Raw genomic sequence first — 16639 nt, 5'->3', positions numbered from 1 at the left:
GTATAACTAAAATTTATCAAAATAATTTTTAGATTCACTTTTTATCCGACTCAAAATTATTTATTTAAATTATTTAAAAATTTTATACTAGCTATTCTATATGATTTATATATCTATAAATTGTCGACCATGAACCAGAAATCTATCATTTTTTTCTTGAGAATAATTTCATTCAGGATTACAACATGACAACCCCAAGGACCAAGGAAGGCTATTTTTTTTTATTATTAATATCATGAGTTTCAGTGACAATGTAGATGCCAAGTCAATTAAGGCATGTTTGTGGAACTCTTATATATCTAGGTAGTATTGATTGCTGGTTGGCAAGTTGAAAGCAAACTTGCTTCAAGTGAATGAATATGTGATAGGAGGATATGTTACACAGGACAACTCTGCCTGAATTTAGGATCAGAACGTGCTTGAATTGGATTAGAATTCAAGAGAGCCACACTAAGAGATGACAATTTCAAACAGCTAACACAATATTTGATCAAATATGAAACAATTTTTTTTTCCACAAAAGAAAGTCTAAAAATTGGCAAAATTTTGAAGTTTACACGACTTCGATGTAAATACCATCAAAATTTCTTTCAAAATCTGCTTTTTAAATTCCAATCACATGCTATTTCCAAATAACTATTATATATATAAGGAATACATATTAATTATTAAAGACGGTGGATTTACCTGAAATTCACTATAATCATCCGTTATAATACAATTATTATATATACAAGGGTTATATTATAAAGTTTTTTCATAGGACCCTTCCCTATTTAACCCACCATCCCCTCTCCCCCTTCCACACCCATCATCTCTTTAATTAGTCCCTTTTACCTTCATCTTAAATAACAAACATACACTTCTCAATGTGTAATAGTACTTGTCTTAACATGCCAGCCATGTCTCAATCTTCTGGTCATGAGGACTACTTCCTTTCTCGCAGATGTATATGGGTGAATGGACCTGTCATTGTTGGGGCGGGTCCTTCGGGTCTGGCTGTGGCTGCTGGCCTTAAACCACAAGGTGTTCCATTCATTATCCTTGAAAGAGCTAAATGCATTGCCTCTCTTTGGCAAAACCACACATATGATCGCCTCAAGCTTCACCTCCCTAAACAATTCTGTCAACTACCCAATTTCCCGTTCCCGGAGGACTTCCCTGAGTACCCCTCCAAATATCAGTTCGTTGATTATCTTGAATCCTATGCAAAACACTTTGATATAACACCGCATTTCAATGAGATTGTGGAATCTGCCAAGTATGATGAGATTTTTGGCTTTTGGAGAGTTAAAACTATTTCAACAAGCAGTTGTGTTCCCACTGAAGTTGAGTATATTTGCCGGTGGCTTGTGGTAGCCACGGGAGAAAATGCAGAGAAGGTGGTGCCAGAGTTTGAAGGTTTGCAACAGTTTGGTGGCAATGTTATGCATGCCTGTGACTACAAATCCGGTGAAAATTATCGTGGAAAGCGTGTACTTGTTGTAGGTTGTGGAAATTCAGGCATGGAAATCTCTCTTGACCTTTGCAACCACAACGCAAGCCCATCAATGGTGGTTCGAAGTTCGGTGAGCAAGCATAACTTCAAGAATTCTGCTATTCCAATGTTTGCCTTCAGCTTTTAACCAAGTACTTGTTTGTTTTACTCTGCAGGTTCATGTCTTGCCAAGGGAAGTTTTTGGGAAATCAACGTTTGATTTGACAACAGATATGATGAAATGGCTACCACTTTGGCTGGTTGATAAGATGCTGCTAGTTATTGCATGGCTAATTCTTGGAAATCTAGAAAAATATGGGCTGAAAAGGCCATGCATAGGACCTTTACAGCTCAAGAACTCTCGAGGAAAGACACCAGTATTGGATATTGGCGCACTAGACAAAATAAGATCTGGTAAAATCAAGGTTGTCCCTGGAATCAAGAGGTTCTCTAATGGCGGAGTGGAACTCGTTAATGGTGAAAAGCTTGAGATCGATTCTGTAATTCTGGCAACTGGGTATCGTAGCAATGTCCCTTCATGGCTGAGGGTGAGGAAATGATTTTCTTTTCTCTTCCTAGTATTCATGTGACAGTTATGGAAGTTAAGATTAGATTTGGTCCTGTGTATTTATTATCCTCGCATTCTTTTTTCTTACGATTAAGACACGTCTATTTATTGTCTGTGGATTTTTATGCATGAATTCAAATTGGGAAGATATTACATGAATTAATGGGCTAAATTTATTTGAATAATTTTTTTTTGTTTTTTGGACAGGATAATGAATTGTTTTCAGAAGATGGAATTTCCAAAAAGCCATTCCCAAATGGGTGGAAAGGAAAGGCTGGTCTTTATGCTGTTGGGTTCACAAGAAGAGGTCTCTCTGGAGCATCTGTAGATGCCATTAATGTAGCAGCTGACATTGGCAAGAGCTGAAAACAAGAAACCAAGCAAAAGAAGAAAACTATTGCTGGTCACCATTGGAGATGCATTTCACATTTCTAAAGCCAATAGATTATAGTACTAATAATAATTTAATTCTTTTTTAGCCTGTTCTATTGATTGTATTCAGTGATTGATCAAATTAGAAACGAGATCAGTCTAGGTAGAAATTTTTTTTTTTTTCAAGGAAATATTATTAATAAAACTAGGAAAAATTTAGCATACGGTAATGTACAATTAAACTCTTTTTAAAATTTTATTAGTTTCCAGTGAAAAAAACCTGGGAAATCAGTACAAAGTAGGTAAAAAATAATTTAGTAGAAGAAAATTGACACACCACACAACTTGTATCCCTTAGTACAATGTGTATGAGATTTTTTTTTTTTAAAAAAAAATATTAATTTAAGGTTTCAATTATTTTAAGCAAAATAGTTTTTATTTTTTATTTGAGATGCTTAAGAAAATTGGTAAATGCAAAACATTATTTTGATCAAAAAGAAAATGAAGATGTTTTAAGATAAAGACTTGGTCTTTTCTAAAAAATAATTCATTTTCTAAATTTTAAAAATTTTATTAGCACCATTGTACTCCTTATACAATTTCTTTAACAACCCTAATTTTTATTTTTAGTAAATATTAAAAAAAATTTCCCCTCTTTGAAAGGAATATTGACAATTAGAAAATCCAAGTCAAATTGGTCTGGCTCTTTTGCAACACCACCATCACTAAGCTATATGCTGCAAAACTTTTGCAAATTTGTTTATGCGTTCTTTCCCCTTTATGCTCTGGTTCAGCCGAAAACAGAGATTCCTCTAGACAAACATTTGAAAAAAAAAAATAGTAAACTACAATCTAGTTATATAATTTAGTAAAATATACAAAATAAGAAACTCCATGGATACATTCGGCACCTTCAGAAGAAGCAAAAGATGCAGAGGAAATGATAGCAAAAAAAATTATTTTCAATTTTCCATACTTATATTACTTTTTGTAGAAATTTTTATTTTACTTTTAATTTCCTGTAAGTATACTTTAATAATTTTATTATTTAAATAAATTATTGTTGATAACTAATCAATAAAAATTATCTAATTATCTAATGAAATAATCATAGAATCTCCTAAAAAAATTCAATATTAAATTTAGCAAATGACGTGTGAAATAATATGATATTTTGTAAGAGACTTTGTAGAAGCTTAAAAATCTAAACTTGAATAATTCCAATTATTATTTACATAATAATTAGTGCTATACAATAAATTAAAAAAGTTCTATTTTATACAGTATCTTAATCTCATACTAAAGATTGTTTTTTTCAACATATCTCATATTAAAGATTTTATAACAATAATTCGCATTGCGATTCTTAAATTAATAAATTTCTTTTATCAACCCCTAAAATCTTGAAATTCTTAAATTAACAAATTTCTTTTATCAACCCCTAAAATCTGGAAAAGGTTTACTTTAGCATGCAAACTTTTTGCTCACATAAATAAGCTCCGAAAAAGAAAATGGTAGCGATGCCGGTGGGGCGGCCACCAGCCAAGAGTTGCACGTGAAGGATGCACGAAATGCAAAATGCAAAAGTAATTGCCACATTTCTGGGACCTTAGGCCTTGGGCTTGTAGCTGAATGTTTATAGCATGTAATCATAGTTCTTAAAAATGAAATCTCATTTATCTTCGACCAAAAAAATAATAATAATAATAACAGCAAAGCCACTAAATTTGTATATCAATCCCTTCCATAGCCAAACAAATCCACTGAATTTGTTTGTCCAACATAAAGGCACTTGCAGCAACAAGGGACTGTCTTATTGTCATCTAACAAAAAAAAAGACAACTGGAGTTTCCAACAAATGGGAAGGCCTCTTAGAAACACTATTTTTTCATCTGTTACAAAAGAATGGTGTAAAATTAAATCGAAATATACAGATTACTACCTCTGTTGAATTCCCAAACCCAAGGGAAGAAGGAAGCCCCGCAAGGAAATATAACCAGAACTGAGCATCTCCTCTTGAAGAGTAATTCAGATTAGCATATCAAGTAAGTTTGCTGGTTCTACGTCTTAATGGCCCTCCAGGGAAGAGCTTCATTATCCACCCCAAAACCCTTTCAACCACCTATTTCAAGAAATAAGCGCATACACCTATCAGCAGCAATACATGGGTGCACAACAAGCTCCTACTCTTCTTTTCTATTTCCAAGTTTCTCTAGAAAAGTGGGGGAAAAGGGGCAATCTTCTGGACTTAAAATTGGTTTTTTTGACATAACAAAGAGAAAACACCCACATTAATCATGGGTTATGAATACAACATGAAGTACAAAAGAAAAAGAACGGAGGACAAACAATAGATAAGTTCTCTTACCACACAACAAAGAAGTGCAATTGTTCTATGGGACACTATTGGGGTCAAATAATCATTTAACATAATATTACTGGGCCATATTTCATTCCACTGACATTAGTCTAGCAAATGCTTAATAGCATTCAATAGCTAATCTTAAATATCATACCTCATCTCCCTCATCTGCATATGTGGTATTCTCCCGTGTGAAACTAGAATCACGTAACCTTGATGGGGCTTTCTCAATCACCAAACTTTGAGCAGTCAAAAGCTCCAATCTTTGAGTCTGAACCTCAAGCTTTCGTGACAACTCGTTATTTAAATCCTTCATTCATTAGAAGAAAATAAAAGCCATTGATGACTTACTTGGGAATATTTAAGAAGTTCTATTTAGTATTTTCTTAGTTAGTAGTAGGAGTAGGATTAGTTACTATTCTACAGAAACCTGTGTGATTTAGCCATTTTCCAAGAGCTTATTATGATTATTACTGACAATTGAGAATGAATAAAAAATTTTCCTTTCCCCTTTGATTGTTCTATTGGTTCTTATTGCCATACAATATTATAACTAGAAATTCACAGAAATCCAAATAAGTAACAGGCTAACAACACAGCTTAAAGATTACCTTAAGCCTAGAACATTGAGATAACTCAAATGAAAAAGCTTGTACCAACTCTTCCTTTTCCAGCGTTAACTGTGCCATAAAGAAATAAATAAATTTGTTAAAGAAAAAATTCTTACAATAAGTATCTGCAATCTACTTTAGAAATCCTTTATTGTTTGTCCCCCACTCCCCCAAAAAAAAAATTTGCAACAAACAACAAAATCTAAAGACCAAACCTCAGAAACTAGTATATTGATGTTTTCAATCATTCTCATCTGATCTGACGGAATATACACAGATAAAGCTTCAACATTTGACGGGCCAATTTCAGGTAGCATGAGAAAACTAGGGGTATTACTTCCAACAAGTGAAGTAGCATCATTTGTTTCCTGGTTGGATGTGCAAGGGATGGCTTCTGCAATTTGAATCAAAATAAGAAACCATATCTTAAGAAAGTAAGAAAACCAACTCTAAAGAACAAATCACAAACCAATCTCGTATCCATATTGGTCAAGAATAACTTTCATCTGAAACCACAATTTCATTACCAAAAACAATAAACGTCTGCTATGCTTAATACAACTCCACCTGTAGATTCGCTCAAAAAGCAAGAAAAGAATATGTATTCCCAATATCTAGTGAACAAGGCCAAAAAAGAAATACTACTTATTACCACCAAGTCTCAGGAGACTTAACTATCCCCAAATGGAAATACCTTTAATTTACTCAAAAGTAGGACGATAATCGATATGCAGACTGGGCCCTTAAAAACTACAGGTGGCAACCAAATCTTAGTCCACCAAGTTCATGTTTCATGAGCATCACACACAAAAGTTATCCCTCAACCAAAAACAAAAGAACAATTATTTTAGTCCATTTAGACCCAAAGGAAGATGAAATCCACAAATTTATCATCAACTAAGGACATCACAAGCTTGACTAGATTCCAGAACGTTAGCTCAAATAAATTTGGACCTATGGTCCGAAATCACAGAAGTGTGTGAAGGGAACTCAGGGAGGCATTCAAGAAGTCTAGATTCAAACCCATTTAATCAGGTCCACAAAAATGTTGCCTAGCATTCGTGTTACTGTACCAGGAATGAACTTCATTAGAAATTTTTACCTAAATCTTCTGTAGACGTTGACATATCCTTTTTATTACTGGAACTCTTGTCAAAATCAATAGACTTTCTGCTTGTTGAAGCTTTCCGCAACTTGGATTGCAATAGTTTCTTCTCTGTATTGCAAAAATGACAAGAAGTTACAGATAAATAATAAAAGCATATGTAATTAAATAACTGATCATATCATCCATGATTATCAATTAGTCAAAAGTTCATTCCTAAAGACATATATTAGAGCATTACGGAATGGAAAATGGTTTTGCAGAATATATTTCAAATTATCACATAAGTTGGTAATTAAACAAGCGACCCAATTCAGACGACAACCAACTCTTTTTAAAATAATTAACCAGTTAGTTTATTTAACAGTTTCAAGAACATCAATAGAAAGACATCATCTTTATAATTCATATGGAAATGAATAGAGTGATCTATCACAGTAAACATGACTTGATCAGAATTGAAAAGTGTCCTGAAAAGGCAAGCTGATTGTAACAAAATAATAGATCATTGGCCACAAGTACAGATTTTGGTTGGAAGTGGAAAATAGATGGATGTATATCATCGAATAGTCTATTCTTAGTACCATGATACTTATTTGGATTTCTTAGAAAGTAAATACCGGAAAAGTAAGCCCCATTTCCTGGGCTTTTCACTAATATTACAAAGGCCCTTTCAGTGTATTAGATAAAGTTTAGGCAGGCTTATTAATTTTCCTTTCTAACACAAATAGATATATCTTCTTGCAGCATTAATATAATACACATAAATGTGCCCTCACAAGAATGCACACACATGCTCAAAACATGTGCTCCCCCATCCAACCGAGACATAGGGATTAGATCCTGGTTCCAGGTCTACTACAAAGGTCAGAAGGCCATCCATATATAAATTTATACCTTCTTGGAGATTATCAATAGTTGATTGTAAGTCCTGACGATCTTTCTCTAGGCTGGACATTTTCTTCCTGCAAAATGGTATGGTTTGTAATTGTTGAAAATCCTTAAACTTAAGACAACAGTCACAATAACATAAGCAATTGAAATGTAATCCAGGACTACTGTGCAGTATTACCTAATGAAAGAGTATAAAATTAAAAGTAATACATTAAAAGGAAGTCCCACTTTGTTTGTTGCTGTTATTTAGGATAAAGCAATAATCTAACCCTAAAAATGTGGGCTATAAGTGTGCTTGTGCAACAAATAAAGCATTAATATCTAGCAGGAAAAAAAATCATCACATGGATGGAGAAGGGGAAGGAGATGAAAAAAAAAATCGCATGTAGAATAGTCTACCCTAGTTTAAACAAGGCAACAGCCTTCACTTGGAAGATCCCTGGCAAGTAGTCTGGAACAGCCTTCACTCCTTGGACCAGTGACACCAGTCACTATCAAAAAGCAATAATTTTCAAGTCTAATGATATTACCAATTTACTAATACCAGTATTGACAACATCAATAATAATGATGAGAGTTTAATAAGAGGAAGCGCATTTTTCTAAATTGAAATAATAACTCAGTTAATGGCCCTTCCTAGGAAAAGCCATCCCCAACTTCTTTGCCAAGTAACAGAAATTTCAAAAGAAGTAAACACATGTTGGTCTCTGCCATTTTGCCTATTTGGAAGAAAAGAAAGCCTCTTTTTTTCTTCAGAGGAATGCTCCATTCATGGGGCACCACAGGCATTCACATGACTCTACTTGAGCCAGTCATCTGTGTTTCACTTGTAAAGCATCTGGATAATCTAGGATTCTCAAAATCTATTTCCGAATATGCAGTCATCATTAACACTGAAACTAGCTGACTTCAATGTTATGGATTGTTCTTATAAAATGCATGTAAATTGATGACCGTTGGGCCTCTACTGCCCGGGCCATAGTCGAGCCCACATAGGAAAGACAGGCCGTAACTCCATTAGAGCCTAATAGCAAGCCTATCCTCCAACACGCAACCCAGGCTATGCTCGGGCAGACCGGACAGAACGGGGCTCGGGCCGGACAGAGAAGAATCCAGCTTACCTGACTTGATGGGTCAGTCGGGGAACAGACCCCTCCACATCTAGGACCCTGTTAGCACGGGCGCCAAAAGGAATTAAATAGTCACCTGATGATCGAGAAAGGAGTTATACGTCTATACGTACGGCTCTGTATGATAGTAACATGTGGTACTGTAACAGAGTGGCAGTTACACGTCGCTAGAGGACAAAAGGAAAAAAGAATAAAGGAAGAGGGCGTGCACCATTCAGACTAAACTTACAGACACATACCCTAACCTTATCCTCTTCTGATCTCAGATTATCATAAACCAAGACAAACAGCATACCCTAACCTTACCCTCTTCTGAATCTCAGATTATCATAAACCAAGACAAACAGCTAGACCAAATGGTACATTTAGGGATGCCATTGCAGCTACATTTCCCCAAAGCACATGGTTGGATGCTTTAGCCAAAAAGCAGTCAAAGCTTTCTTTGATGGTAATTTTAGGCTAGCTTTCTTTGATGGTGATTTTAGTTGATGGTGATTTTAGGCTAGTGTAGCCATATGCATTACACACGCAGCTTTTAGGATATACTTAAAACATACTCCCTCTGTCCCATAATTTTTGTCCATTTTTCCTTTTTTTGTTGTCCCAAAATTATTGTTCACTTTTCTTTTTTACACTATAGTAACATATAAATTGACTATTATAACCCTATTTACTTTTACCTTGTTTTCGAGAAACCTCTCAAAAACATCTCTTGATATTTAATAAAATTTAATATTTTTAAGATGGGTATAATTGGAAAGTTAATAAAAATCGTCTTTCTTAATATATTAATATGTGTGAAAAAACGAAGTGGACAAAAAATTATGGGATGAAGGGAGTGATAGGACTGTGCATGGTTCTTAGGGTCCCGAACCGAGTCAAAGAACCGTACTAAACCGAATCAGAATAAAAAAAGAACCAATAGTGTAAGAATAATTATACTATAATTATACTAATAGAATTATACTATTAGAATATAAATTACTAAAATAATTATATATATATAATAACAATATAAAATTATTATACCTTTTAGTTATTAATCAATTATTAAATATTTATAGTAGTATAATTTAACTAATTTAATTAATTAACTAAAATTCATCCTATCTAAATAGATTTTATATATATACACACTATCTCAGTATTAATAGAATTATGCTAATAGAATATAAATTACTAAAATAATTATATATAGATTTAAATGTGCAGGTATATGTACTTATAATTGTTATTAGTAGCTATATGTATATATATATCATTATTATATATTTTAATCACTAGTCAATTATTAAAGGTTTATAAGGATATAATTCAACTAATTTAATTCGTTAATTATACTTCGTTCTATTTAAATAAATTATATTATACACTATCTCCATATTAATAGAATTTATACTAATATAATATAAATTATTAAAATCAATTGCATATATATGTGTATATATACTTATAATAGTTATTATTATCCCTATATATATAATTATTAACTAAATTATATAATAATAAAATATAATTTGATAAAATTAGAAACAAATTAAATTAAAATAATTGTGACTATTTAAAAAAATACTATTAAATTAAATTACATAATTTTAGATACTAAGTAATTTTATCTTAAATTACGTAATTTTGCTATAAAAAAATTAAATATAATTGTAACATGTCAAAGGAATGATAAAAAACTAGTTTAGTTGGAGTTTATTTCTTGTGAGAACATTGCAATAAAATTTTTGGAAGTTCTATTGGAAATTTTTTTGCCTTTTTTTTCTTCTTCTTCTTTTAAAAGTTTCAAAATTATAATAAGAAGACTATATTATGTTTAGTTATTTAGTGTCTTCATATATTTTAAATGAAAATATTATATAATATTGTGCATATTTGATATTATTTTGATGTTGAAAGGTGAGACTTGTTAGTTTGATATAAATAATATTAGTACAATATTGAAAATATTTAATTATTTCGTTCAAGTTTAAATTTTATTATAAGAACTGAAAATTATATCAAACTAAAACCGATACTAGAACTGAACCGAAACCGAAAATACATAAAATCGTACCGGAACCGTACCGAAATTTAGTTCTGGTTCTAGTTTCAAAAAATTTAAGGAACCGACTTTCGATTCTAGTTCCTACAAGGAACCGTCCCGGAACCAGAACCGCACACCCTAGGAAGTAACATCCTAAAAGTGCCCAAGATGAACCTTTAACCAAAGCTTTCAACTACTAAGTACCTGCAACAGCATCCCCAAAATATATCTTGCATCTAGCATTGAAAACAACCTGTGCATATATGCTAACATGAACATGGTGTAAGAGTACAAAGAATCAAGTTACAAGGAAAAAAAACATTACAAAATTTACAAATTCTCCATTTTCAGTCAAATAAAAGGAAAAGCATACTTGTATGAAGCAATTTCAGCATGTGAGGACTCCAATTGCCTCTCCAGCTTTAGTTCATCAGACCTTAGTCTGAGTGCCTACATAAATTAGTTACAATATCATTTAAGAATTTAACCTGAGAATCCAGCCAGTCCACAAAAAGCAGTGAAGAAGATGGCATGGAACTGTTATCTAAAAGGCAATGAAGAACAAAAAGAAACAAGCATATGAAGAAAATTCACTACCTTCTCTTCCAAACCAATGACCTCAGAAGCCAAAATCTTTCCACGTTCATCAGCAGCGTTACACTCAAGTTTTGCATTTGCATATTCCATTTTGACAGAGTCAAGTTCCACCTGTTAGCATCAATGGTAAACGGCAATCAAAATGTAAGTGACCACATTAAAAGTCCACGGTTAGTGTCAGTTTTCATGCCATTTATCCCAGTTGTTTCAAGGAAATACAAATCAAAAATAGATAATTGCACAAGTGAATATGGTGATAATCTCCTTTGCTCCTACTCTGTGTTTAGCATTGTCCAACTAATAGGCATTGCCCCCAAAATTCAAGTGAGAATAAGCATGAGTTTGTCCGAAAGATTGTTGCTTTCTCCTTTTTCATTTCAAAATCCTAAAAATTATAAATTCAATCTTAAAGAATCCTATCACAGAAGCACGAGAATAAATGTTCACCGCCAAACCGTCCATTGGCATGTTCAGTATCCAACTTAAGGGCACTGAATTCTAACTCATTCCAGCACTCAAATAAGCTAGAGGACCAAAATGGCAGACATGTAGGCTACCATGCCATTGCCATAAGGTGACTGCAATTCAACAGTTTCATTGTTTCAAGATCATTTAGTATGATGTAGACAGTAGGCATCTTTTATATCACAACCCATATTAAAATTAATACATTCACTAAAAAAATGGAATCTCAATATAGGTAGTCCTGAAAAGTAAGTTCCCTAACAAGTAGCATACACACATATATGCTCTGACATTCACACAAGTACTAGATAGATGTATACATAAGAAACTAGGAGACAATTTCAACTGACCAAATGAGCTTTGATTTCCTCCTGCAATTTCTCCATGTCGGATTTTAGCTGGTTGACCACACTTCTCTGGCAAAAAATAGAATGAATATGCAAACAAGTAAACAAACAAGAAAAATAAATAAGAACAAAGGCAAGTTATAATCAAATGAAATTAACAAGTATCACAAGATAGGCTGAATGATTAACCAAGCCATGACTGTTATCATCCTCTTTCACTATCAAAAAATGAGGACATAATGCCGTAAGAATCGCATTCAGGAGCTTGCCTGTTGGTTATAATTATCTGTCAACGACGAGTTTTCAGAAGCCAAGGATTCTGCCAAAGCACGAGAAGCTTCAAGAGCTCGATGCAAAGAGAATTTTTCTTGTGTCAAGTCTTCAATATGCTGCACAACAGAAACAATGTTTATGGCAGTAGAGGCAGGAATCTAATGCATTGAACTCATAAAACGAGCAACAACCAATACAGTAATACTGATACACATAACGTTATCATAAGAAAGAGAAATGTACAAACAACATGTAATGCTTGCTACTGTTTTAGTAACTTTATTTTCTATAGAGAAGGCCAAAAACATTTGAACCATTCAAGGCATTTAGGAACTATTCCTCAATAATGCTCTATGCATCAGTTTAAGAAGATTTCAACAGCATCAGAAAGGTCTGAATGGGCGAACATACATGCATAACATCAAAAGTGCAAAATCAAGGAGCAACACCAACCCTCCAAATCCATGCAGACCACTACTCTTTAGAGGAAACAGGAGAAAAGAAAAATCAAATTGCTCACATACAACATGGACATATTGCATATATCAATAGTCCCTGATAAAAAATCCACATTAAATGTTTGTTTGTAGCAGGAAAAAGTGCATTCAAATACCACTTAAATCACCATGCATAGCATGCAGATCGCAAAGATGTGAAGTGAACATAATCAAGTTAAATGACAGAATCTATGCAGCTATACCACTCAACTCTGCCATCTCAGCTTCAGTAAACATCCATGGCAAGGTAAAAGTTGAGTGGACTTCAAAGCTGCTCTTTAATGCTTTTTGGAGTCTCTTTCATCTTTTTTCTGTCTTGTTACAACCAAGGTGAAACTGGAGATTGTATTATTAGAAAGGTCAATAACAAGGTGATCCGAAGTCACTTCATGTTCCAATGACATGCTATTGTAGCCATGATATGCCAATGTTGCTATTCTGACCAAAGGGGGGAATTTCTAATTCCCGAACCCACTAAAGATGATAAGATCTAAAACATAAAACCTTCACTTCTTCATTATAACAGTATGTATGCTGTCCCCCGTGTCCCATCTTCCCTTGAAGAATACATCATATGATAAATCTAGGCATTATTCCATCTGGCTAAAATTCCAAAAGATACAAAATGCAATCTTCAGGGAGACTCATAAATAATTAGTTATTAAGCTTTAAGTTCCCAAAACCCTGAGGGCATTTTATTGCCAATAGCTAAATCAGAAATCAATAACCACTCCACTGAAAAATTAATACCTGTTCTAAAGCAGCAAAATCTTCATTTTTTTTAGATGAATATAACTCATGCTTTCTCTCCATGCTGTTCTCATTAACATCCGATGTCATTAGATCAAACCCATTACTGGAGGGCATGGAAAATTCCATCAAATGCTGTCCCACCGTATCAGTCTCCAATGATGACTTCTGGAAGGCAGATGATCCCAGATCATCCATGCCATCTGATGTTAAGTCACTAGGCATAAAGAACTCCTGAGGTTCAGCACTTTGGAAAGAATTCTTTGAAGGAGCTCTAGCAACATTAAGTGAATCAAGGAAGGATGGACGAGATCTCCTAGAATTAGATTCAGATGTTCCTGAAAATAGTTGAACATGATTTGTGGTGCTCCTGATATCTGAATTGAAACCAATTGACTCGGATGTTTGCACATCTCTACCATGCAGAGTGGGAAAACTACCAGATAAGCTACTAAAATTTCTTTCTCCAAAATCTGAATTCATGGAGCCATTGAAGTGCATGCCACCATATATGTCTTTCTCAATATCAAGACTGGACCCTCTCAAGTTGTTACTAGGTTGAGTTAAGTCCACTGCAAAGCCCCAAAACAAAATGTAGATGCTTAACATCTTTCCCAAATAAATTATCAAAGGAAGTTCAAAATCATAACCTTGTCACATTGATGGGTAGAAAATGCAAAACCAAACAGATAAAATTATATTCAAAGTAGAAGGAAGCATACCACCAGTGGCTGTGTCCAGTGTGCTGGAATAACTGCTCTTAATTTTCAGTTGAGAGGCAGAATTTTGAGCTGAGGTAGATGCATAAGTCTTCAAAAAACTATTCTTTTCTGCTGATTGGAACAGAATAGATTGATTAGAACTGCTCTCCAAACCTTGACCCTCTTGTGAATGCGGAGCAATAGAATGGTCTGACAATTTCCCATATGGCACTCTGCCTTGGCTCACAACATGAGTTTTGGAGTCACTATTCATTCCATCCATCCCTAGGCCATTATTACCACCTGCTCCAGCAAATCCAGAAGCATCATATGTCTTAAAACCATGATTATTTGTGTGTCTCTGCACTAGATCTGCCAAAGATGTGTTGGAATCACTTTTTGATTGAGGATTAGCATTTGCATCTTCTGAAAAGATTTGCTTAGGTTTTGTGGTAATATTAATTATGTTGCTGTCATTATTGATAATTCCATTGTATGGTTCAATAGTTCTGCCAGGTCCATCAGATGCACCAGCTCCATCAGAATCCGTAAGCCTTGCACATTCAGCCTCTAAAGGTTGTTTCTGATCTACGTTAACATCAGAAGCAAAAGGTTGAATGATGGTTGCAGCTTTTCTAGCTCGGTCTGCTGCCTTTTTCTTACGGAACTCTTCCAGCTGGAAGAAAAACAAAGAACAAAAACATATAAACCAAGAAAATTGAAAGTGTAGGGGGAAACTAACAGTAAGGGTGAATCACCCTTCCTGCTTTTTCATGTATTTACTCATAAATAATAACCTTACTTTTTGAAAATATAAGGGATTAATAAATGATACTGCAGAATACAAATGTTGAAACAACTTCAACTGCTAAATCTAAGAAAAGTTATCAAAGACCACTAACCAAGGCCCAGCCCCGAAAGGAGATTGAATATATTCCTCTATTCACAGCAATACTGTATAAACTTCCAAATTGCACAACAAGGGATTATGACCACCACACTACCAGGTCTCTAAATGGATCAATGACACGGGCACGCTTAAGCAAAGGACAACTAAGAAATCACGTTGCATATCAAAGTTAAGTTTAAACCACAGAAGAAATAAAAGGAAAAGTAATCAATAGTGACACAACTCCTTAGACATTCACGGTTAAAGATTTTCTGACAATGTGATAAACACTCATGTTAAATGTCAATCCTGACCAGAGAACACATACAGCATCAGATGGATCTTAATGATGATCTGCTAACCAAAGAAACATGAGAAATGTGGTCTAGTATCAAAGTGGAAGTCTAGAAAACCACATCATTATCTCACTCGTATTCAGAAACTTAGAAACATGAAGCTTAGTCTTTCTTTATTCACTTGGTAATTCGGCTTGTCTGCATGGTCATCCATATATATAGAAAAGAAAAGTTCTGGTGTCGAAAAGCATGGTACTCTACTTCCACTATACACACTTATGCAACCCAGATAAACTATGTAAGTAGATGCTAAACCAACAAAATACTTAAATACATCTGTCCAATAACCTTTACACTCATAAAAATTAAATAACATACTCTGGTGGCAGAAGTAATTCCAGCATTACAATGTCAGTAAAAAAACTAACCATTATCTTCTTCCTGCCAAACTCAAATACACTACAACCATAAATTTACAAGAACAATACCAATTACTGCACCCATTACTTAACATGAATTGCAAATATGTTTACTATAGGAATTTCATCTTCATGTAAGAGAACCATAACACATTCATGCGGATAATGATAACATCACAATTTTTCGTTAAACCGATCAAACAGATACGCATACCCGTCGCTTTCCAGCTTCAAGATGCTCCTGTTTCCGTGAGCCTGGCAACACCTGAGCTGACGCCATTTAACCCTCCAAGTCCCCAAAAATAACGCCCTCGATTCTCATCCAATTAAACCATCTACCAGAAGAAAAGAATCACCATGGAGATCAAAAATCCCAAAGAGAAACCCAATAGTTTGGAATCGAAGAAAGGGAAAGGTTATAATGTTTCCAATTGTAAGCCAAATTGGAATCAAATTTCACGAATTATGGAAATGACGGAAACCCTAGAACGTAGAATCGTACGGACTAACAGAGCAGAGGCGAGGTCCGATCAGATCGGGGGGAGAGGAAGGAGGAGGAAGCTGTGTGCGAGTTTAAAATTGGAATCCTGGCAGATCTCCCCCTGATTTTCCTTTTTTTTTAATTTTTCGTTTTTTGAAATATTTACGTTTTGGGTTTAAATTTGATGTGTGGCATAGTTGTAGTAACCTGCGGCTGCCGGTCCGTTTGAAAAATGACGTCTGGCAGAACTATTGGAGGTTGCTGATGATGACTTTTTTCTTATATTTTCATCCAAAGGAGAAATTTATGTAATAACTCCTGAAATTAGTTTCCTTTGGTCATCCCTTCTTATAAGGAAGTTTTCAACCTTTTA

At 34.2% G+C, this 16639-nt stretch overlaps 2 protein-coding genes across 2 annotated transcripts; one reads left to right on the top strand and one right to left on the bottom strand.

Annotated features, from left to right (window-relative positions):
• Positions 1–823: 823 nt before the first annotated feature.
• On the top strand, positions 824–2636 carry LOC110611665 (probable indole-3-pyruvate monooxygenase YUCCA7). Its single transcript, XM_043955010.1, has 3 exons — positions 824–1568; positions 1654–2025; positions 2253–2636. The coding sequence occupies exons 1-3, from the start codon at positions 870–872 to the stop codon at positions 2409–2411; spliced, it is 1230 nt and encodes a 409-aa protein (XP_043810945.1). The 5' UTR covers positions 824–869; the 3' UTR covers positions 2412–2636.
• Positions 2637–4118: 1482 nt separating this feature from the next.
• LOC110610813 (protein BLISTER) lies at positions 4119–16565 on the bottom strand. The gene is made up of 13 exons (XM_021750892.2): positions 16000–16565; positions 14203–14857; positions 13481–14052; positions 12230–12349; positions 11964–12029; positions 11149–11259; positions 10925–11001; positions 7393–7460; positions 6493–6606; positions 5606–5784; positions 5391–5459; positions 4934–5089; positions 4119–4539 (listed from the first exon to the last, which is right to left on the bottom strand). Exons 1-13 carry the CDS (start codon positions 16063–16065, stop codon positions 4459–4461), a joined length of 2334 nt encoding a protein of 777 aa, XP_021606584.1. The 5' UTR covers positions 16066–16565; the 3' UTR covers positions 4119–4458.
• Positions 16566–16639: the final 74 nt, after the last annotated feature.

The sequence above is a fragment of the Manihot esculenta genome, chromosome 3 (genome assembly GCF_001659605.2).
Source record: "Manihot esculenta cultivar AM560-2 chromosome 3, M.esculenta_v8, whole genome shotgun sequence".
Classification (NCBI taxonomy): domain Eukaryota; kingdom Viridiplantae; phylum Streptophyta; class Magnoliopsida; order Malpighiales; family Euphorbiaceae; genus Manihot; species Manihot esculenta.
This window is presented reverse-complemented; position numbering and strand designations above follow the sequence as displayed.

What these genes read in the sequence shown, in the direction of transcription:
- LOC110611665 (XM_043955010.1), top strand. Translation starts at nt 870, where the DNA reads ATGTGTAATAGTACTTGTCTTAACATGCCAGCCATGTCTCAATCTTCT. An exon ending in CAATGGTGGTTCGAAGTTCG is followed by an intron (nt 1,569 to 1,653) that starts GTGAGCAAGCAT and finishes TTTACTCTGCAG; the next exon opens with GTTCATGTCTTGCCAAGGGA. An exon ending in ATGTCCCTTCATGGCTGAGG is followed by an intron (nt 2,026 to 2,252) that starts GTGAGGAAATGA and finishes TTTTTTGGACAG; the next exon opens with GATAATGAATTGTTTTCAGA.
- LOC110610813 (XM_021750892.2), bottom strand. Translation starts at nt 16,065, where the DNA reads ATGGCGTCAGCTCAGGTGTTGCCAGGCTCACGGAAACAGGAGCATCTT. An exon ending in ACTGGACACAGCCACTGGTG is followed by an intron (nt 14,053 to 14,202) that starts GTATGCTTCCTT and finishes GGGGCTTTGCAG; the next exon opens with TGGACTTAACTCAACCTAGT. An exon ending in CTCAATGTTCTAGGCTTAAG is followed by an intron (nt 5,090 to 5,390) that starts GTAATCTTTAAG and finishes TAATGAATGAAG; the next exon opens with GATTTAAATAACGAGTTGTC.